At 39.7% G+C, this 23,483-nt stretch overlaps 1 protein-coding gene across 1 annotated transcript in view; it reads left to right on the top strand.

Moving 5' to 3' along the window:
* Positions 1-23,483, top strand: part of DLGAP2 (DLG associated protein 2) — a 1,098,241-nt gene that overhangs the window by 1,068,544 nt on the left and 6,214 nt on the right. The window contains exons 11-13 of the mRNA XM_049904665.1: positions 5,338-5,423; positions 7,269-7,684; positions 21,086-21,177. Of these exons, the coding sequence (XP_049760622.1) occupies positions 5,338-5,423; positions 7,269-7,684; positions 21,086-21,177 (594 nt within the window). The remainder of the gene's footprint in view (positions 1-5,337; positions 5,424-7,268; positions 7,685-21,085; positions 21,178-23,483) is intronic.

Genomic DNA, 23,483 nt, shown 5'->3' with positions numbered 1-23,483 from the left:
GGGATTTATTTTCGCCTGACGACTCAGTCATGTCCCACAACCATAGGTGACTAGGGCAGCTCAGAGGGAGTTTTGTCTGAGGACAGACAACAGAAGAATTTGAATTTTACCAATATTGTTCTTACTACTGAACAGAGTTCATGCTGCTGAATGAAAGCTCCGTGGTGCCTGCACCAAAATGAACCACTGATTTGTGAAGCAGCAACCCCCTAAGTTTGCAGTACGTCTAAGGACGCGATACAATCAGCTTCTTCAGGAGGTGGTCTGTAAATGCTGGGCTCTATCTAATGTGATTGCCCAGTGACTGGATCCAACTGCAATGCACTTCCTACTGGATCCAGTCCTTGCTCCCTGTGCCGCTTAAACCAGAAGCAAGCTAGACCTTGCCCAGAGCCCTGGACAGCAGGACATGAGGACAGATCCCATCAGTCTCCAGACTAGCAGGCAGTGAAGAGACACACACAGTGAAGACACACAGAGCCTGGGGGCACACAGCCCAGTGCTGGGGTAGCCAGTCCAGCGGCTGTTGAGTCGATTTCGACTCGTGTCAACCTCACGTGTGTCACAGTAGAACTGTGCTTCATAGGCTCCGAAGGCTGATTTTTCGGAAGTAGACTACCAGGCCGTTCTTCCCAGATGCCTCTGGGTGGACTCAAACCTCCAAGCTTCCAGTTAACCGCTGAGTGCATTAACCATGCGCACTACCTAAGGACTCCAATCGTAGGATAAGGAGCCCAAAAGAACTTGCTGGTGTCACTCTGGGCGTCCTTAATAGGCCATCAGGCCTGGAATCGATAATATTTCTTTCATGTTCATTTGTTTGTTTTTATCTGTTTGTTGCTTGTCTGTCATTGCAGAGTTTTTCATTTTCTTTCGTGTGTGTGTGTGTTTGTGCAACTCTATTGGAAACGTTTACCGCTCCCAGCTACTACGGTTTAGTAGAAGGAAGCCCGGTTTCATAGTCAGGAACCCTTCAATCCTATCTCCCTCAATAACCTCATCTCTAGAATGAGGACAGTTACCACTCTATTACCTCGCTAGATGATTGTGAGGATAAAGGGGCGAAACACAGGAAAGTAATGTTCTCCATTTTACGTGTCCTCATGGAGATGTAAGTGTTGGTTTACCGCTAACCCATGAATTCTGTCTCACTAGCCCTAAGCCATTTCATGTGTGAACCCGAGCCTTCCACCATTCTGCTCTTCATAGCTCCTTATGCTTTAGCTTTATAAGCATTTGATGGCAGCAGGATTTACAAATCACACTTAAATCTTAGACTTATAATAGGTCCCCGAGGGAAATACAACGGCTTTTTATCAAAGACAATATGCCTGCCTTGCAACGTGTAAGGTTTTGAATGCAAAGCATAAAATGAGCTCGATTTCAGGTATGAGCTCTAACAGGATACTACTGCTCAACAGCTCCCACCCATCATTGCAGTGCTGTCTCAGTCCATCTCCTTGAGGGTCTTCCTCTTTCTCGCCGACCCTCTACTTTACCAAGCATGATGTTTTCTCCAGGGACTGGTCCCTCCTAATAACATGTCCAAAGTATGTGAGACAAAGTCTTGCCATCTTTACTTCTAAGGAGCATTCTAGCTGTACTTCTTCCAAGACAGCACCAGATTCATTCTTTTATGGTCGGTGCAAAGGCTGGGGCTTAGTCAGAGGCTGAATTGTGGTTGTTTTTCACTGAAAACCTAGGCCCATCCACTAGGTGTGGAACCAGAGCCTGCCTACCTCTGCTGCCTCATCTCCCATCAATACCACACACCACACACACACACACAGAGAGAGAGAGAGAGAGAGAGACCAGCCACACCCAACTCCCTGCTTCTTAAACAGACTGTGTTTAAGAATGTCCCTCTGCCCACTTCTCATTATGGCATATGGCTCAGCTTAACTCACTCGTCACTTTGCCTGCCCCAGGGACAGCTAAGCTTCTCTGAGAAGGTATATAACAAGCAGTGCAGTAATTATTTGTCTATGTGTCTGTCTTCCTCATTAATCAATGAGCCCCTCAATTCTAAAATATAAAACCCCATTGCCGTTGAATCCATTCCAACTGATAGTGACCCTACAGGACAGAGTACAGCTGCCCCATAGGATTTCCAAGGGTGTAAATTGTTATGGAAGCAGAATGCCACATCTTTCTCCCGTGGAGTGGCTGGTAGTTCACTTGAGATACAGTGATTCTGCTCATTCATCTTTTTTCTCCTCAATGCCTAGAACTATTAACTGGTACATATTAGATCTTTTCAAATAAATGTATACATATATTTTCAAAGTTTTTATTTTTATTTTTTTAATTTGAAGTTCAGGATTTCCTCTTGGGAAAAGAATTCTTAGAGTTTCCTTTCTTTTTTTTTTTTTTTTTCCCTAAACTTACTTTTTTCTATCTCTACTTCCAGTATTTCTGAAATTGATAAATATTCAATTCATTCTGGCCATATATGATTTTATTATAGCCCCCATCAGACCCTAACCTTCCAACATTACCACTGCCACAGAGTAGATTCCAATTCATAGAGACCCCGTAGGGTTTCCAAGGCCGTAAATCTCTACGGAAGCAGACTGCCATAGCTTTCTCCTGCGGAGATGCTGGTAGTTTCGAACCAACGACCTTTCAGTTAGCAGTCAAGCACTTTAACCTCTGCGCCACCAGGGTTCCTAAAACTAGGGAACTTAAAAAGGTTTCATTTGGCAACCACTGTAAAATCTATAAAATTGATCAAATATATAGTTTTAATTTATATATACAAATAAATTATATTTATTTATAATTTATAGCCCAGGGGGCACAGTGGTTAAGAGCTCGGCTGCTCCCCAAAAGGCTGACAGTTCAAATCCATCATCTGCTCCTTGGAAACCCTATGGGGCAGTTCTACTCTGTCCTATATGGTTGCTGTGGGTCAGAATTGACTTGATGGCAACGGGTTTGGTATATACATAGATGTATATATTTATAATTAAGTTTGTGGTGAAAGAACACATAGAATTAATATTTGCTATAGACAAACTTGGAGCCCTGGCGGTGTAGTGGTTAAGAGCTCAGCTGCTAACCAAAAGGTCCGTAGTTCAAATCCATCAGCCGCTCTTTGGAAACCCTATGGGGCAGTTCTACCCTGTCCTATACTGTCGCTAAGAGTCGAAATCGACTCAGTGGCAATGGGTTGGTTTTTGGTAGACACATTTGTATGAATGGGCCTTGTAATGAGAGTTTTACATGAATCAAATAAGGTGTTTGATGTCACTTTCATTTTTGAGGTAAGCAAGCTAAGACTCAACAAAATTTAAGAAACTTACCTAAGAGTCACACAGTCAGTGAAAGTGGCAAAATCCGACTGACTGCGAAAGCTCTATTTTTCTAAATCGCTATAAGAATAATGCAGTTTTTTTTTTTTTCAATAAAGTTTGGAGACTAGAGAAAGGAAAAAAAATACTTTGTTATTTTTTGTGTGTGTTTTTAGTCACATGTATGTATACATAGGTACTTGTGATCATACTTTTTTTTATTATGATCATTTTTTGTAAATAATTATAATAATAATCTCCATGTCCAGCAAGGGAAAATTTAATAAAACCATCACCCATTTAAAACTAGAAAGAAGAATGGTGATTAACAGCAGTTCGGATTCTTCACTCAAAAATTTTCTTCCTCCGGTAGTCAATCTATTTCTTGCTGTCTACCAAACATGCAACATAAATTAGGTACAACTTCTGTGTATATCTTCAGAATTATACCATCGTTTTCCACAGCTAGTAACTGACCAGGAGCTCTGGGGTCTTCAAATGACCACCTTTATTCTGGCCATAGAAGGTTAACGAAGAGCGCAGGCTCTGTTATTGGAAGATCCTAGGTTTGAATCCTGTCTCTGCCAAGAACAAGCTGTGTGCCCCTGGGCAAGTTACTTAACTTCCCTGGTTCCCCAGCTGTTATGTGTGACCAGTGACAACAGGATTGTTGTGAGGATTACATGAGAAAATTAGTAGCATGTTCTTAGCACAATGCCCGCTCCATGGAAAGCATAAAATAAGTATTAGTTAAGTTACTATTGTCATTTTTATTATACTTCTGTCAGTCACAACTTCAGTTCATCCCTCATTTTCAAAAATTTAGCCTTAGGTCACTCACGAAGCATATATAATTAAATTTTTAAAGTACAGCTTTTCTCTCGTAACTCACAGAATTTGGTGTCATAATTGTTTAATGGTTTGTACCTTATCCTTCCAGCGATTGCTAATATTGTTAAGAAAAAAAAAAAGTGTTTTACAACTAGGTTATGACATTTGGGATAAACGCAAACCACTGCCGTTGAGTCGATCCCGACTCACAGAGTAGAACTGTCCCGTAGGGTTTCTGAGGCTGTAAATCTTTAAGAAAGAAGCAGGCTGCCACCTCTTTCTCCCACGGAGCAGCTGGTGGGTTTGAACCGCCGACCTTTCAGTTAGCAGCCAAAGCGCTTTACCTGCTGCGCTACCACGGCTCATACATTATACACAGAAGTCAAAGACTCTTCTAATACAATAGGTAATATTTTTGCAAAAAAGGAAAAGGCAGTTGAGTACTATGGAATGTTTATGACCTAACTAACTTTTGGTTTCACAGACTTTTCATACTGAGACTTTTTTTAAGAAAATTTACCGTACCAGAATTCCCTCACCTTCAAAGTTTACACTGCCGATGATCATTAAAATGCCTCATGGCTGTGGGGGAGTGTCCTAGCAGATAAACTACACCAAAGACCCTCCGTAGAATACAGGACTTCTGCTCTGATGTGACGTCACCCTGCTGACACAGTACCGCAGTGTATTAGCCACGTAACAGCCAACGTGAGACAGCTGACCGTAGATGGAGAGATTGCCTTACTGTTTGGATACAAGCTTAAATTCCTTTCTGTCTTTTTGTGTGTGGATGCAGCCATCAGTATAATCCTACTGAATTGCTTATTTGTTTTTGTTAGCCGTGTTTGGTTCATGCTGCACTTTTCTTCACCATAGGATGTAATAAGAGCTTCTAAGTCCTATAAAAATGCAGCCCAACAAAGTCTACTTTCTGCCTGAGCTGAACTAAGCCATTTTATTTGCATACATTTAAAAGACAGAAGTGCCATGCTGAGTTCAAGTGGTTATGTAAAATTTGGTGAAGCACAGTAACAACATAATTACACAAATATGAATTGCATTTCCCTTTCTTTGTGATTTTACTGGGTCAAGTGCATCTCTGCATTAATTAAACAAATGCATAATTAATGACAGCAAATAGACAACGAAACAATAACCCCTTGTCCCGGCCCCACGTTTCAGTTCTAAAATAAGATGTTTTGTGTTGAATTAGGTGGAAACAGCTGCAGATTCGGACACGGAGAGCCGAGGCCTGCGGGAATATCACTCCGTTGGCGTGCAAGTCGAGGATGAAAAGCGGTAACTCAACCCCCTTCAAAGTAGATGATGTTTCCCAAGTGAGAGCTGTTTGTTCACAACCTTGTTACAAGCCTCTAGAGCACACTGACCATCAATTATTCATGTCATTTGTGGAAACAGGGTCATATATTTAGACCTTTAAATTTATATCATTCAAATATGAATTAACATTCACCTCTTTTTTTTTTTTTCCAAGAGGCAAGGCAATAATTCTTTCTAAAGTAATTCCCCACTTCTGACAACAGAGTGGCTCACAGCTCTGAGAGTCAGAGTTTTTTATCCAAAGGAAAAGAACGGGCTGAGGGTAATACATGTTTTCTCACCTGATAATGTTAAAAGTAAAAAGACAGAAAGTGAGAGAGAGAAAATGAAAGAAGTTCAAGGCCTTAGTTATACCACAAAATTGTTTCACTTATAAAAGGACTAGCTAAAATAAAAAAAGATGTCCATTACATTAGTGTTATTTTTGCAACAAGGGGAGCATAATCACTTTATATTTTAAATACTATACAGTATATTGTAAATTTTGTAAAAACAAGTTATAATGAGAGCGTTACATCTTGAACTTCAATTAGCATCTCCTAGATAAAGTGCTGAGTTGTAGCCCTCACAGTGGAAGGCTTTAGAACAAAACCCATGAAGATTTTGATTGCAAAGAAATTCGGTTATGTAATTAATGGCTTCCACAAATTTTCCAAGCAGCTTCTTAGAAACTGGACATATTTGCACCTGGGAAACTGGGCCCGCTGCCCTCCATCCTGATCAGTGGGGCCATTGTCATCCCCTTTGCCTCTAGCAAAGGAAATAAGTGGCAAATTCATTAACCAGCTGCCTTCACAGCTGTTGGCCATGTGTGGATTCAGCTTGGTGAGGAGCCAAAACTTTGAGCTACAATAAACTTGGGATGTGCAGACACACACTCACACACACACTCACTCACACACACACTCTCACACACACACACACACACACACACACTCACTCCACCCTCTCGGGCCATACCCCCTCAGAGTCCTCAACCCACAATATCTGGTCTCCAATTATAGACCGATTTTCTGCCAGTCATTTCAGTAGTTGGCTGTGTGGAAATAGAGACATACAATGAGATGTTTTTTTTTAAAACACCTGCTGAAGACAGAATTTGGGTTCATTATTTTGACCCTCAATGAGGTAGATTGACACAGTGGCTGCCAATAATGGGCTCATGCGTAGCAACAACTGCAAGGATGGTGCAGGAAGGACCAGGCAGTGTTTCGCTCTGTTGTACATAGGGTCACTATGAGTTGGAACCTACTTGATGGCACCTAACAACAACAATGACGTTTTGCATAAAAGTTAATGGGGGTGATATTCAGTTATTAAGCTAGGAGAGGAAGCTTATGTGATATGGATAGTCACTAAAACTCATCATGACACATATTATTTAAAAGAAGTAACATAGGGTATCGTTTTACATATATACAACTTAAAGGAAGTTGAATAAACTTGTAGCACATTTCTGAAAGGAAGGTTACCATTTGAAGATAGTGGTTTAATGGAATGCATTAACTCTCATTGTATCATCCTGGGTGTTATTCAGTAAACTTAAATCTTAAGTGGACATCATTTAGACACTGAGACTTAGGTAGATGTTAAAATGCAGTTATTTACAAAATCAAACATTCCTTCACGGATGAAATACCAAAAATATCATATGGATAAAAACTTTAATTTTTTTTTTTTTCTTCAGTTGTTGGATTGTTGTGGTTCAGGCTTTCTCTTCATATGGCATGTTTAGGACTTTGTTGCACATTTAAAGTCACCTCAGAAAGTCTACCATTTTGTCTCCTTTTCCTGCTTTTCCAGACATGGACGTTTTAAACGTTCCAATAGCGTAACTGCCGGTGTTCAAGCAGACCTGGAACTGGAGGGCTTCCCGGGACACATCACCATGGAGGACAAAGGTCTCCAGTTTGGTTCATCCTTCCAGCGACACTCAGAACCTAGCACTCCTACTCAATATGGAGCCGTGAGAACTGTACGGACACAGGGACTCTTCAGTTACAGAGAAGACTATAGGACCCAAGTCGATACTTCAAACCTTCCCCCTCCGGACCCTTGGTTGGAGCCATCCATTGAGACAGTGGAAACTGGGAGAATGTCTCCATGTCGCAGAGATGGGTCATGGTTTCTGAAACTGCTACACACAGAGACAAAGAGAATGGAAGGCTGGTGTAAAGAGATGGAAAGAGAAGCAGAGGAAAATGATCTCTCAGAAGAAAGTAAGAACACATTTTTTTTTCCTTTTTTTTTTAGACACGGTAATGAAAAAAAAAGTGAATGTGAATATTAATGGAGAAAAGTTCCTTAGATATTTGAGTAAATAAATATAAATGTGCTTTCAGACATCCTACTCAAAGCTAAGAAAATAGATAAATGAATAGAAAAGCAATCACTACAACATTGAAAGGGGCCTTTCTTTCTTTCTTTCTTTCTTTCTTTCTTTGTTTGTTTATTATTTATTTATTTATTTATCTATCTATCTATCTATCTATTTATTTATTTATTTATTTATTTATTTATTTATTTATTTATTTATTTATTTATTTATTTATAGGTAAATTGAATATGAGATCAATTGCCCTAACAGTTTTCTTGGTAATGTAATTTATCTCATATTCCACATGCCAGTTCTCTTGAATTCTGGCAATGGCTTAATGTGGAGCATTTTGATTGTTTTAAAAAATTTCTACTGTCCCATATTCATAAAAAGTTGCTTATGCCAAAGAAAAAAACCCCATTGCGGTTAAGTTGAATTCTAACTCATAGCGACCCTATAGGACAGAGTAGAACTGCCCCTTAAGGCTTCCAAGTCTGTAATCTTAATGGAAACAGACCGCCGCCTGTTTCTCCCTTGGAGGAGCCAACCATTGACTTTTTGGTTACCAGGCGAACATGTAACCATTGTGCTACCAGGGCTCCTTGCCAAAGAAAAATTGATGATAAATAAAAGATTCAACCACTACGGTATACAATACTGAGCTACCAGTTTTCTGGTCATTGAATTAAATGGAAATATATGTGATTGCCCCGGCCAAGGTCAGCAAAGCGGATCTGCTGTACACATTTTGTGGTTCAGATAGGTCTCTGAGGCTCCGTGTGGAAAGGGACAGCATCCCTTATCCTCCAGTTCCTGTCTGTTTACCTGAAGAAACTTATTCTCAGCATTTCTCAGAAACAGCATTCTTTACACATTGCTGTACATGATTTATAAATAAATAGAACTTTATTTATTTTTATTTCTAAAATAAAAATTTTTTTAAATAAATTCTTTCTATTAGTCAACTGAGGATACCAAGAATATAATCACAAAATATTTAGGACTAGAACTTGTTTTTACCAAAATAGAATTTTACAGAGATATTTCAGAACATCTTGGCAAATCATACTCCCCTTAAGATATTTTTCTTTTTCCATGATTTCCTTTATACATTTACTGTTGTTGTTAGGTGTTGTCAAGTCATCTCTGATTCATAGCGACCCCATGTACGTCAGAACGAAACACTGCCCAGTCCTATGTCACCGTCACCCTCATGATCGTTGTTTTGCTGGAGCCCATTGTTGCAGCCACTGTGTCAAAAAAGAGGGTCTTCTTCTTTTTTGCAGACCCTCCACTTTACCAAGCATGATGTCCTTCTCCGGGGACTGATCCCTCCTGATAACATGTCCAAAATACATCTATTAGATCACTATAAATTCTGCAGTTTGGAAGGATAGCCAGTGTCCTTGGGAATTGGGCCCTACCTTTGTATTTCTAGATGACTGCTGTAATGGAGTGCGTCAATAACCCTAGAAATGGAAGTATGATGATGAAATTATATTGAGTGTAACTTACAGAGCATAATGGCCTTGGAAGCCAAGAAATCAGAGAAAATAATTTTCGTGTTAAAATTTTTAGCTGTTCTGACTTATGTCATTAACCTATGAAGAAAGGGGAATAGTGCCTTCAAATGACTCATTCTATTCTTACACATTGCTGTCTTAATCTTCAAGCTCCACAATCATTTATACAAGTTGTTATTAGACGTTCAGTATTTCAGAGAAAGTGTTGGCACAGTAGCTTGCCCTCTCAGCTCTGCTGTGTCTGCATTTCTGCACAGGGCTGATAAATAAATGTCTGAGGAACAGTATTCAAATTGCTCACATAACGTTTGTTTAAATTTATCATCTGTTTAGGGTACATTTAATGCGGTGGTTGTTCATAATTCTGATATTTAACAATTACTCGTTTTCTGCAGCATTTTTCTACTTGTCAGTATACATTTGAGCCTGGCACCCTCATTTTAATTGTAATATGGATTTATGATCTCTTTCACAAAGATAAAACAAAAAAGGTAAATTGCCTAAGTCTGTGCTCAACCACCCACCATGTGTCTGTCAGTCTGCCATACTGTGGTAACTTGCGCGTTGCTGTGATGCTGGAAGCTATGACAGTGGTATTTCAAATACTAGCAGGGTCACCCATGGTGGAAGGTTTCAGCAGAACTTCCAGACTAAGACAGACTAGGAAGAAGGATTTGGCAGTCTACTTCTGAAGGAATTGGCCAGTGAAAACCTTATGAATAGCAGCGGAACGTTGTCTGATCAGCGGCTGCCAACACTGGGCTCAAACATAGCAACGACCGGGAGGATGGCGCAGGACCAGGCAGCGTTCCTTCTGTTGCTATGAGTCGGAACTGACTCGACGGCACCTAACAACAACATGCCCAATCGGAGTTTAAATTGTCAGCTCCGTTTTCAAGGACGGCCACCAGTACAGGCTAGGCTTGGTTGTGTATTCTTTTCAGGCTTAGAAAATGTTCTAAGACTCACGTGTTGAACATTCAGGATGCATTTTCTATCAGTGATTCCTCAGTAAAACACCTTTGAAGAAGACGAGGAGAGAGAGAAAAAAATTTCAGGAAGTAATATTTGTCAGTTCTTAACCCCCCTGCCAGCGATGGTGAGGATGATGCAGGACCAGGCAACGTTTCGTTCTACTGTACATAAGGTCACTATGAATCAAGTCAACTCAAGGGCAGCTGTCTACCTATCTAACCCCATTAAATGTCCATAACATGCATTTCTGTTTCATTGGAACCTACACTATTAATTTTACACATTGTAAAAGTTCTGGTCTCCCTTCGTGCATGTAGGAAATAAAGACATTAGTTGTTCCTGTGTTTATAAGATAACACAGGGCAATACTTATCATAATTTCCTATATTTCATTTGGACTTTTAATTTAGTCAATATTTTATCAAAAAGAGATAATTTTTGAAGAAGAATGAAACCTTTAAGTCACCACTTATTGAATTGTCTTCTATGCCAGGGGCTTTACATACCTCATTTAATGCTCACCACAGTGTAACAGGTAGATTCTGTCACAATTTAAAAAACAAGGAAAACGAGAGGTTACTATCTTGCCGAAAATCTCATAAAGTATAATGGTAGAATCAGGACTCAAAATCAGAGCTGTCTGTCTGACATGATTGTGCTTTTCCATTATATGCTCTTAAGTTAAAAACCCATTGCCATCAAGTCGATTCCAACTCACAGCAACCCTGTAGAAGGGGATAGAACTGCCCCAGAGTTTCCAAGGAGTGCCTGGTGGATTCGAACTGCCGACCTTTTGGTTAGCAGCTGTAGCACTTAACCACTATGCCACCAGGATTTCCTCTCTTAAATTAGTAAATCAAAATGTTATTTTACTAGACAACTTTCTTCTTTCTATGTTTCCTGTCTGTCTTTGTTCTTATTTACTACTTTCTTCTGCTGTTTTAGAAAATGTTGAGTCCTTATCCCCAGCTGTTTGCTTCGACCTGATCCCATCACAGCTGTGACACCCATTTGGGTTCCACAGATAAGCCCTGAGCCAATAACACATACATAGGTTATCAAGCTTTAGCCATTGGAAAATAATAGGTGAGAGTTAGAAGGAGGCAAATTCCTTCCCAAACTGAGAATGAATGATCTAGCAATTTAAGGGCTTTGGTGCTGAAACATGGCCATGATAGGTACTGATCTTCTTGTCACTGGCGGCACTCAAAGAAATTCTGTGCTTAATACTATAAAAGTACTATATGGATGATTGAAATTAGTAACATATAGGGGACCGATCCCCTCATTTTAGAATATACATTCTTTACATTTCAGCTGCCTTATTATTATTGGGCATTTGGAAAATGTGTCTTTCTTTAGCAAGATATAGTGGAAAGTGAGTTTCTGCTGCCTACGGGTTGTATTTCCTAAAACAAGTTCTTTTTTTAACCTTCTTGAACCTTTACAATTTTCTTCTGGACTCTTTCATTGATGTGTACGTTCAACAAATATTTACTGAATACTAAACTATAAGTCCCCCACATGTCTGTCACTTTGTCCTACTTTGGGGACTTGCATGTTGCTGTGATGCTGGAAGCTATGCCACCGGTATTCAGAAACCAGCAGGGTCACCCATGGAGGACAGGTTTCAGCTGAGCTTTCAGATAGGAAGAAGGACTCGGCAGTCTACTTCTGAAAAGCATTAGCCAGTGAAAACCTTATGAATAGCAGCGGAACATTGTCTGATATAGTGCTGGAAGATGAGCCCCCAGGTTGGAAGGCACTCAAAAGATGACTGGGGAAGAGCTGCCTCTGCAAAGTAGAGCCGACCTTAATGACGTGGATGGAGTAAAGTTTTCGGGACCTTCATTTGCTGATGTGGCACGACTCAAAATGAGAAGAAACAGCTGCAAGCATCCATTAATAATTGGAACCTGGAATGTACGAAGTATGAATCTAGGAAAATTGAAAATCATCAAAAATGAAATGGTGTTGCATTCACTGTCAAAAAGAACATTTCAAGGTCTCTCCTGAAGTACAACGCTATCAATGATAGGATAATATCCATACGCCTAAAGGAAGATCAGTTAATACGACTGTTATTCAAATTTACGCACCAACTACTAGGGCCAAAGATGAAGAAATAGAAGATTTTTATCCGCTGCTGCAGTCTGAAATTGATGGAACATGCAATCAAGATGCATTGATAATTACTGGTAATTGCAATGCGAAAGCTGGAAACAAAGAAGGATGAGTAGCTGGGAAATATGGCGTTGGTGATAGAAACAATGCCGGCGAACAAGACCAACGACTTCTTCATTGCAAATACCTTCTTTCAGCAATATAAACAGTGACTATACACATGGACCTCGCCAGATAGAACACACAGAAATCAAATTGACTACATCTGTGGAAAGAAATGATGGAAAAGCTCAATATCATCAGTCAGAACAAGGCCAGGGGCTGATTGTGGAACAGACCATCAATTGGTCATAAGCAAGTTCAAGCTGAAATTGAAGAAAATCAGAGCAAGTCCACAAGAGCCCAAATATGACCTTGAGTATGTCCCACCTGAATTTAGAGACCATCTGAAGAATAGATTTGACACATTAAACACTAGTGACCAAAGACCAGATGAGTTGTGGAATGACATCAAGGACATCATCCATGAAGAAAGCAAGAGGTCATTGAAAAAAGAGGAAAGAAAAGACTGAGATGGATATCAGAGGAGATGCTGAAACTTGCTCTCAAACATCGAGCAGCTAAAGCAAAAGGAAGAATTGATGAAGTAAAAGAACTGAACAAAAGATTTCAAAGGGCGGCTCGAGAAGACAAAGTATTGTAATGACATGTGCAAAGAGCTGGAGATGGAAAACCAAAAGGGAAGAACATGCTCGGCGTTTCTCAAGCTGAAAGAACTGAAGAAAAAATCCAAGCCTCGGGTTGCAATAGTGAAGGATTCTATGGGGAAAATGTTAAACGACGCAGGAAGCATCAAAAGAAATTGGAAGGAATACACAGAGTCATTATACCAAAAAGAATTAGTCAATGTTCAACCATTTCAAAAGAGGTAGCATATGATCAGAAACCAATGGTACTGAAGGAAGAAGTCCAAGCTGTTCTGAAGGCATTGGCAAAAAACAAGGCTCCAGGAATTGATGGAATATCAATCGAGATGTTTCAACAAATAGATGCAGTGCTGGAGGTGATCACTTGTCTATGTCAAGAAATATGGAAGACAGCTTCCTGGCCTACTGACTGGAAGAGATGCATATTTATGCCTATTGCCAAGAAAGGTGATCCAACCGAATGTGGAAGTTATAGAACAATATCATTAATATCACACGCAAGCAAAATTTTACTGAAGATCATTCAAAAACGGCTGTAGCAGTGTATCAACAGGGAACTGCCAGAAATTCAGGCTGATTTCTGAAGAGGGCATGGAACCAGGGATATCATTGCTGATGTCAGATGGATCCTGGATGAAAGCAGAGAATACCAAAAGGATGTTTACCTGTGTTTCATTGACTATGCAAAGGCATTTGACTGTGTGGATTGTAACAAACTATGGGTAACACTGCGAAGAATGGGAATTCCAGAAAACTTAATTGTGCTCATGAGGAACCTTTACATAGATCAAGAGGCAGTTGTTTGGACAGAACAAGGGAATACTGATTGGCTTAAAATCAGGAAAGGTGTGTGTTAGGGTTGTATTCTTTTACCATACCTATTCAATCTGTATGCTGAGCAAATAATACTAGAAGCTAGACTATATGAAGAAGAATGGGGCATCAGGATTGGAGGAAGACTCATTAACAACCTGCGTTGTGCAGATGACAACCTTGCTTGCTAAAAGTGAAAAGGACTTGAAGCACTTACTAATGAAGATCAAAGCCTTCAGTATGGATTACACCTCAACATAAAGAAAACAAAAATTCTCACAGCTGGACCAATGAGCAACATCATGATAATGGAGAAGAGATTGAAGTCATCAAGGATTTCATATTACTTGGATCCACAATCAACAGCCATGGAAGCAGCAGGCACGAAATCAAATCAAACCATTGCATTGGGTAAATCTGCTGCCAAGGACCTCTTTAAAGTGTTGAGGAGCAAAGATGTCACCTTGAAGACTAAGGTGCGCCTGACCCAAGCCATGGTATTTTCAATAGCATCATATGTATGTGAAAGCTGGACAGTGAATAGGGAGGACTGAAGAAGAATTGACACCTTTGAATCGTGGTGTTGGCGAAGAATATTGACCATACCATGGTCTGCCAAAAGAACGAACAAATCTGTCTTGGAAGAAGGACAACCAAAATGCTCCTTAGAAGCAAGGATGGCGAGACTGCATCTTACATACTTTGGACATGTTGTCAGGAGGGATCAGTCCCTGAAGAAGGACATTATGCTTGGCAGAGTACAGGGTCAGCGGAAAAGAGAAAGACCCTCAACGAGGTGGATTGACACAGTGGCTGTGGCAATGAGCTCAAGCATTACAACAATTGTAAGGATGGCTCAGGACCGGGCACTGTTTCATTCTGTTGTGCATAGGGTCACTATGAGTCAGAACAGACTTGACGGCGCCTAACAACAACAACATAGGGTCACTTATGAGTTGGAATCAACTCGATGGCAACGGGTTTTTCCATTGCATGTAATAATTTTTGCAAAAACTCTAACTCTACAATCACAGTTCACCAAACTGATTGAACAAATCTAAATTCATTCAATCCTCTGTGGTTAATGAAAACTATTTGGGGACCAAATAAACCCTCGTTTAAGTTAAGTCATATTAACACATGCATCAATAAGAAAAAAAAAGTTGCTCTGGAGTTGATTCCAACTCATGGGGGCCCCATGTTTTGCAAAGTAGAACTTCGCTCCATAGGGTTTTCAAGCCTGTGACCTTTTGGAAGTTTCAGAATGTCAGCCTTTCAGTTAGTAATTGCTAGTCGTGCACTGCACCATTTGCACAACTAGTAGGACTTCCCCATAGAGTTCCAAGGAGGTGGATTGGAACTGCTGACCCTTTAGTTAGCAGCCGAACGCTGTGCCACCGGGTCTCCCAGGAACTACTAGAGTATGTAAATTGTCATGTGTATTGTTAATACACAAATACAAATTTTCTAGAGAGATTGCAAAACATCACTAGACTACTGTTTTAGGGTTTTTGTATTAATTGTATTCAGCCAAGTAGGTAAGTGGCATAAAGCGAAAGAAATAATGTATTTTCTGAAAATGAAAAGAAATGGCTTCAAAGCTACAATAAGTTAGCTTACTGAATAATCCTGTTGAGATATGAACCTGATAAGGAACTGAAAAGGGGAACAAATATATAGATAGTGTCTTATGAAAGGTGTTGGCAAGTCGTATTGCCCCAAAATAGCTAATAATCTAAATTTTCACCTGATCAAATTCCTACAACCGTAGGCTAGCAAAACTGAGAGTGGTTTTAGTGATTTCCTCACCTAATGCTCTGATTTGATAGACAGGATGAGTGAGGGACCACATAGGGTCACAAATTTTAATTATACGAGAGTTGGGATTAGATCTATGGTGCTGGGTGTCCCAGACCAGGGTTGGAAACCCTGCGGTGTAGTGATTAAGAGCTGCAGCTATTAACCAACAGGCCTGCAGTTCGAATCCACCAGGCTCTCCTTGGACACTCTATGGGGCAGTTCCACTCTGTCCTGTAGGGCTGCTGCTATGAGTTGGAATCGACTCGATGGCAATAGGTTTTGTTTTTGGTTTTTTGAACCACACCAAAAAGGAGCCCTGGTGGCACGGTGGTTATGCACTCTGCTGCTAACTGAAAGGTTGCTGGTTCAAGGCTATCAGTGGCTCCTGGGGAGAAAGGTGTGGCCATCTGCTTCTGTAAAGATTACAGCCTTGGAAACCCTATGGGGCAATTCTGCTCTTTCCTGTAGGGTCACTGTGAGTCAGAATCGACTCAGTAGCACAAACAGTAACAACCATGCTGGAATGCCTGATTTCTGGGGTGAGGGGCATGTTTTCAGCTGTTAGCGTTCATAGAAGGAGGAGACGATACCAAATATCTCAGGTGATCCGGAGAATATATGGGGAAAAAAACCGGTAAACCATTTGCTGTATAGAGTTGACTCCCACTCATGGTGACCGCATGTGTGTGTCAGAGTAGAACTCTGCTCCATAGGCTTTTCAGTGGCTGGTTTTTTGGAAGTAGATGACCAGGCCTTTCTTCCAAGGCTCCCCTAGGTAGACTCAAACCTCGAACCTTTCTGTTAGAAGCCGTGCTACTGTAGCGGAGGGATGGAGGACATGGACCAGAAAGAAACTATACCTCTGTCTGAATTTTACCCAGGATGTCTTGGTTCAACATAGAAGATTAGAAATTTAAGAATCAGACAGAATGATGGTGATCAGCAGAACAGATTGTTACCAGCCTTAGGTATGTGATACGTTTGTGCAGTTTGATGAAATATCCAACGCATCAAGACTTCTTTGGTAAGACACAAGCCAGGGATGGTAGCCAGGTGCTCTGGATCACACTGATACAATGCCACCAGTCAACCAGGTTTCTTGCTTAGTCCTTATGGAGATGTCTTCACACTTCCCAAAATCTAAACAGGAAATTGGAGTTTGATGATAAATGCGTGCTCGGTAAACATGAAAATGATTAGACTTGAGATCCTGAAAGGAGGAGATTTGTGGAAGCAGTGATTTTCCCTGCCTACTTTACAGAATTAAAAAAATTAGTCACGGAGAAATCCCAAGAGATCAGAGAGGAAATAAATATTCAAATGATAATTTCAAACCACCTGCAAATTGTACAAAAACCCACTTCAGGTTTCTAAACAAAAGAATAGTGTAAATGTTGTCCTGGTACTTCATGGCAAATTTAGATAGAATTGGAAATTATAGAAGATGCATGAAAAATAAATTAAAGGAGCCAAGTAAGCTAATCAAATTTCTTTGTGCGTTGAAAGCAAGGGTTATGTCAGTTCTTTGTAAATTTGCATTCTGACAAGCAGAGTCTTTATCTGCAGCTCTTGAAAGAAAACATGTCTAAACTGTGACAAAATTAGGGAAGTATAGTGGAAGGGAATAAATTGAATTTTCACTTCAAATTCTTTGCAATTATAGGAAGCTATTTAGATTGTAGGTATCAGATAGGATCATTCCCATTGACTAAAACAGCACAAGTCTCCTGCTATTAGCAATCACGTCATTAGCTGCCCCCTTTGACATTCATTATCTTTTCATAGCAATATTCAATTTATGTTCTTTATAGTAATTCTCTACCACATTAAATCAATACCAAGATATTGCCCATTTATTAATGTTGTGCTAAAGATAAAAAATTGAAGCATTTTTATATTAATACTTCAGTTGAATTACATTTTAAGAGGGTTATGAAGATTAGGGGTTAAAACTTCCAATTTTATAAAACTGATTGAGTTTTTAATTACAGTTTGAAGAAGGATAGCGTAAGTAAAAAGGAACTGTATTTATTCATCTTTTCTATATATTCCTGCAATGACAACTTGATTAAAACAAGCCTCTAAATGTTTTCATCAATCATGCAGGTTTACAGGGCTTTACAAATAGAAATTCAAGATTTCAGAACCAAAGATACTTCCTCTACTCGACGTCAGTGAACCGTGACTGCAGAAATGTGTTCGGTGTAGGATTATCAAAATGTTAATGAAGTAGGAAGTACGTTGGCCCCTTTCAAGATTCTGCTCAAATCCTACTCTCTACATCTTGCCTTCGCTACTATGCCTGCCCGGCCCCAGCCATCTCTCCTCTCTGTACACACTTAAAAACCTGACCTTGAACCCTGTCTTTACCAATCCATCCTGTGGCATCCTCACTCATTTCCCGCTTCCTTCTGTGTCCCTTGTGCCTCATTCCCCGGCTGGCTGGCTGTTCAGCTCAAAGCCAGTGGGCAGGATGGAGGGAGGGAGGTGTGCAGGAAAAAGCAAACAACTCTTGAAAAGGCTTTGTAAGAGACACAATGGCCTACTGTTCTTTTTCTTTTTTATGTCTGAAAAAATGCTAAAGTTTTTTATTCACTATTATTAACAATTCCTTTTTTTTTTTTTTAAGCTCTTTTACTCTTTAATATCTTAAAAGCGATCTCGAATTAGATACTAGGGAATGATTGTTCATGTCTTAGGGATGATAATGACATTGTGCAGGGTGATGTCCTTGTTCTAGGGAGAGGCAGGTGAAGTGTCATGCTGGCTGCAGCTTACTTTCAAATGGGTGGGGGGGTGGAAATTATAGGCATGTGACAAAATGTTAACAATTGTTGAATCTAAGTTATGGGGATAGAGGTGTTTATTATCTTTTTTTTTTTTTTCCAAATTTTCTGTGTGTTTGCGGTTTTTCCATAATAAAAGATCGGGAACAACAATCTAGGTTAATTTCAGAAGGAAAAAAAAAAATACAGACACATGGAAAGAAGACTTTTTTAAGCCCATTAGCCTACCCAGGAGAAAATCACTCTTAAAAATGCCCTATGTACATGGCCACATGTATATATATATATTTTTTTTTAATGAATGAATGATATGCTATACATAACTGATTGCCGTCAAGTCAATTCCAACTCCTAGCGACCCTATAGGACAGAGTAGAACTGCCCCATATACATACTGGTTTTTAATTGACTTCTTTCATGTCGCGACATGTCTTAAATACCTATTAATATTAATAAATTTATTTCTGTAATTTCATTTTCCATGGCCTCGTGGCATTTCATCATAAGGATATTAAGGTCCTTTCTGACTAATAGCTATGATTCTTCGTTCCCTGAAGTAATGCCTGGAAGAAGAAATAAAGCAGCAGCCATAGCTGGGGTCATCACGGTATTAAGATCCTTGATGCCAGTTTCTAACACATGTTGAACGAGTCTCACAAATAACTGGTTTTAAGACTGGCTGTTAAATTTACTATTGTTTGGGGAAATGGCTATTGTGAAAGAAAGCTAAGGGAATTCATTTCACTTCCTGTAGCTCAGTTTCCACCTCTGTGGATAATCTCTAGGACTTTGATTCTCAAGCCTAGGAAAATGGGTTCAACTAATAACATAAACTAGCAATGTTTTGAGTTCTGTAGTAGTTGGTGTAGGGCAGTTATCTGTGCTCTGCAAAGAGTCTTTGAGAGTGAGCCAAAAAAGAAGAAATTGAGCACATGGAAATAATCCATTTCTGGCTATTTGAAGTAGATGGTGTTATACAAACACCAAGGAAAGATGACATGGACCTGTAAAGTTTCCAGGCAAAAGGAGATCCTGGTGTAAACTGAGACATGGTGAATATTGAATCAGCTATACACTACCATGGTGTCCCTGGGTGTTGCAAATAGTTAGTGTACTTGGTTGCTAACCAAAAGGTTGGCAATTTGAGTCCCCCCAGAGGTGCCTTGGAAGAAAGGCCGGAAGATCTACTTCTGAAAAAATTCAGTCATTGAAATCTCTATGGAGTACAGTTCTATTCTGGCACACATGAGATTGTCATGAGTCAGAATCAACTCGACGACCAGTGGTTAAAAAAAAAGACCTACCATGCAGGCAGGACAGGTGGATGTCAGGGTTGTATCCTTTCACCATACTTACTCAATCTGTATGCTAAGCAAATAATCTGAAAAGCTGAACTCTACAAGAAGAACACAGGCAGCATCAGGATTGGAGGAAGACTCATTAACAACCTGCAACATGCAGATGACACAACCTTACCTGCTGAAGGAGGACTTGAAGCACTTACTGATGAAAATCAGTTAAGTGCAGCCTTCAGTACAGAGTACACCTCAACATAAAGGAAACAAAAATCTTCACCACTGGACCAATAAGCAACATCAGAATCAAGAGAAAAGATTGAAGTTGTCAAGGATTTCATTTTACTTGGATCCACAATCAATGCCCATGGAAGCAGCAGTCAAGAAATCAAGGGATATTGCATTGGGCAAATCTGCTGCTAAAGAGTTAAAAAGCAGAGATGTCACTTTGAGGACTAAGGTGCACCTGACCCAAGCCATGGTGTTTTCAGTCACCTCACATGCATGCGAAAGCTGGACAATGAATAAGGAAGACCAGAGAAGAACTGATGCCTTTGAATTACGGTGCTGGCAAAGAATACTGAATGTACCATGGACTGCCAGAAGAACAAACAAATCTGTCTTGGAAGAAGTACAGCCAGAACGCTGCTTTGAATCAAATGGGCAGCACCTGCCCAAAAGCGAAGATGAGAAGTCAGGAAGGGACAGGAAACCTGGACAAATGGACAGAAGAACACAGGGTAGAAATGGAAAGGGGGAGAATGTGGACACATGGTAGGATTGCAACCAACGTCACAAACCAATTTGTGTATAAATTTTTCAGTGAAAAACTAATTTGGACTGTAAACTTTCACCTAAAACACAATAAAAAATTTTTAAAAGAATTAAAAAAACAAGTATTTAATTTTTTTATTCACGAATGCTTTCTTATTCTCTAGCTCATCGTAATATCAATGCTATTACTCATGATGGAAATAAAGACGACTTCCTGCAGTATATACCATATTTCTAAACTAAATTTTTTACCAGTACCCAAGAATAGTATCTTTATAAATGACATTTAGCCCTGCTTAAATGTCTCCAGTGAATTTGGAATGGAAACAGAGTGAAAAAAATCCAGCCAGTGGAACACGTTTCTCACAATAAATTCAAAGTTTTAATTACCAGTAAAGAGGAATAATAGCAATGCTGTCTGTAATTTATTTCCTTTGTGTGACGCTTTTGCTTTTGTTTTCTAATTGACCCAGTTTTCTTTTTTTTTATTTATTTATTTTTTGCAGTTCTTGGTAAAATCAGGAGTGCTGTTGGGAGTGCCCAGCTTCTTATGTCCCAGAAATTCCAGCAGTTTTATTGGCTTTGCCAACAGAATATGGTAAGTGATTCCTCAGATAACCTTGGTTCCTTGTAACCAAGATGATGTATGTCCATTCTATATAGTCTCACCATTTTTTTTTTTTTTTTATTGCAGGTTAAAGAGTGCCTATAAGTTTGCAGAGTATTGAGCAAATTTACCATAAAGGATACTTTCCAGCTTGGGGGATGAACAGGTTATAGGGCCCAAGTTTAGAAGTGCAACCAAGGCAGCGAGGCTGCAAGAGGGGGTACCATGTCAATGAGAAGGGGGCAGAAACTGGGCAGGAAGATAGTAATGTCCAGTGGTGTGATGTAAGATCGTACCAATAGAGCTTCTACCAGAGACTAATGGAAAGGGGATGAAAAATGACTTGATATTATGGCTAATGTCACAAATCAAGAAAATGACCTGAGGTGGCTTCAAATTAAAAACATATAACAACTGTATTGAAAGAGATTAAGTAGAGGTTTTAGAAATAATTTAGGCATAAAATTTTATAACCAGGAGTGAAATAAATATACCATGAACCTAGGATTAGTTAATACAAGTCGATATTAAGCTTGGTTCTGATCTTCTGGGCAATCAAAGGAAAAGAAAAACCCGATGTATATAAATGGCTGCAGCAGTATATTGACAGGGAACTTCCTGAAATTCAAACTGGATTCAGAAGGGAACATGGAATGAGGGATCTCATTGCTGATGTCAGATGGATCTTGGCTGAAAGCAGAGAATACCAGAAAGATATTTACCTATGTTTTATTGACTATGCAAAGGCATTCAACCGTGTGGGTCATAAAAAATTATGGATGACATTGCGAAGAATGGAAATTCCAGAACGTTTCATTGTGCTCGTAAAGAACCTGTACTTAGACCAAGAGGCAGTCATTCAAACAGAACATGGGGATACTGGGTGGTTTAAAATCAGAAAAGGTGTGTGTCAGGGTTGTATCCTTTCACCATACTTATTCAGTCTGTGTGCTGAGCAAATAATCAGAGAAGCCAGACTATATGAAGAGGAACGGGGCATCAGGATTGGAGCAAGACTCATTAACAACCTGCAATATGCAGATGACACAACCTTGCTTGCTGAAAGTGAAGAAGACTTGAAGCACTTACTGATGAAGATCAAAGGCTACAGCCTTCAGTATGGATTACACCTCAACATAAAGAAAACAAAAACCCTTACGACTGGACCAATAAGCAACATCATGATAACAATAACAACAAAAAAAAAACAAACCCACTGCCATTGAGTCAGCAGGGAAAAGATTGAAGTTGTCAAGGATTTTATTTTACTTGGATCCACAATCAACACCCTTGGAAGCAGCAGTCAAGAAATCGCATCAGGCAAGTCTGCTGCAAAAGACCTCTTTAAATTGTTAAAAAAGCAAAAATGTCATTTTGAAGATTAAAGTGCACTTGACCCAAGCCATGGTATTTTCAATCACCTCATATGCATATGAAAGCTGGACAATGAATAAGGAAGACCGAAGAAGAGTTGATGCCTTTGAGGTGATGAAAAATATTGAATATACCAGGGACTGCCAGAAGAATGAACCAATCTGTTTTGGAGGAAGTACAGGCAGAATGCTCCTTGGAAGTGAGGATGTCTCACGTACTTTGGACATGTTATCAAGAAGGACCAGTCCCTGGAGAAGGACATCATGCCTGGTAAAGTACAGGGTTAAGAAAAAAGAGGAAGAATCTCAACAAGATGGATTAACACATTGCCTGCAACAATGGGCTCAAACAAAGCCAGGATCGTGAGGAGGGCGCAGAACGAGGCAGTGTTCATTCTGTTATACATAGGATCTCTGTGTGTCAGAACCAACTCAACGGCACCTAAAAACAACTATATACATATAGTTTTCTGTATCTGACTAAGGAAGTATTCTCTCAGTTATATTTCGAGAAATGACTAAATAATATTCAAATTGTTTGTAGGTTATTTTACAATCCATACACTGATCAATTTTTTCAGACCAAACATTTTTAGTAAAATGCAAAATAGACCTCTTCTAGGCCTCTTATGAGGAGTTCTTGGGTGGCACAAATGATTAAGTGCTCAACTAGTAGCCAAAAGATTTGACGGGTTCAAGCCCACCTAGAGGTGCCTTGGAACAGAGCCTGGAGATCTGCTTCCAAACGGTCACGACCTTGAAAACCCTATGGAGCAGTTCTAGTCTGCTAACATAGGGTGACCATGAATTGGAATCACTAGATGGCAACTAACAACAACAGGTCTCTAACAGCAATGGTGCTCACTGATTTGGCTTTGCTTTTTTTTTTAATTTGCAAGAAGACATGAGACTATATAGAACATT

Source organism: Elephas maximus, chromosome 12 (genome assembly GCF_024166365.1).
Source record: "Elephas maximus indicus isolate mEleMax1 chromosome 12, mEleMax1 primary haplotype, whole genome shotgun sequence".
NCBI lineage: Eukaryota > Metazoa > Chordata > Mammalia > Proboscidea > Elephantidae > Elephas > Elephas maximus.
The sequence above is the reverse complement of the archived record's forward strand: the minus strand, read 5'-3'. Positions and strand labels throughout refer to the sequence as shown.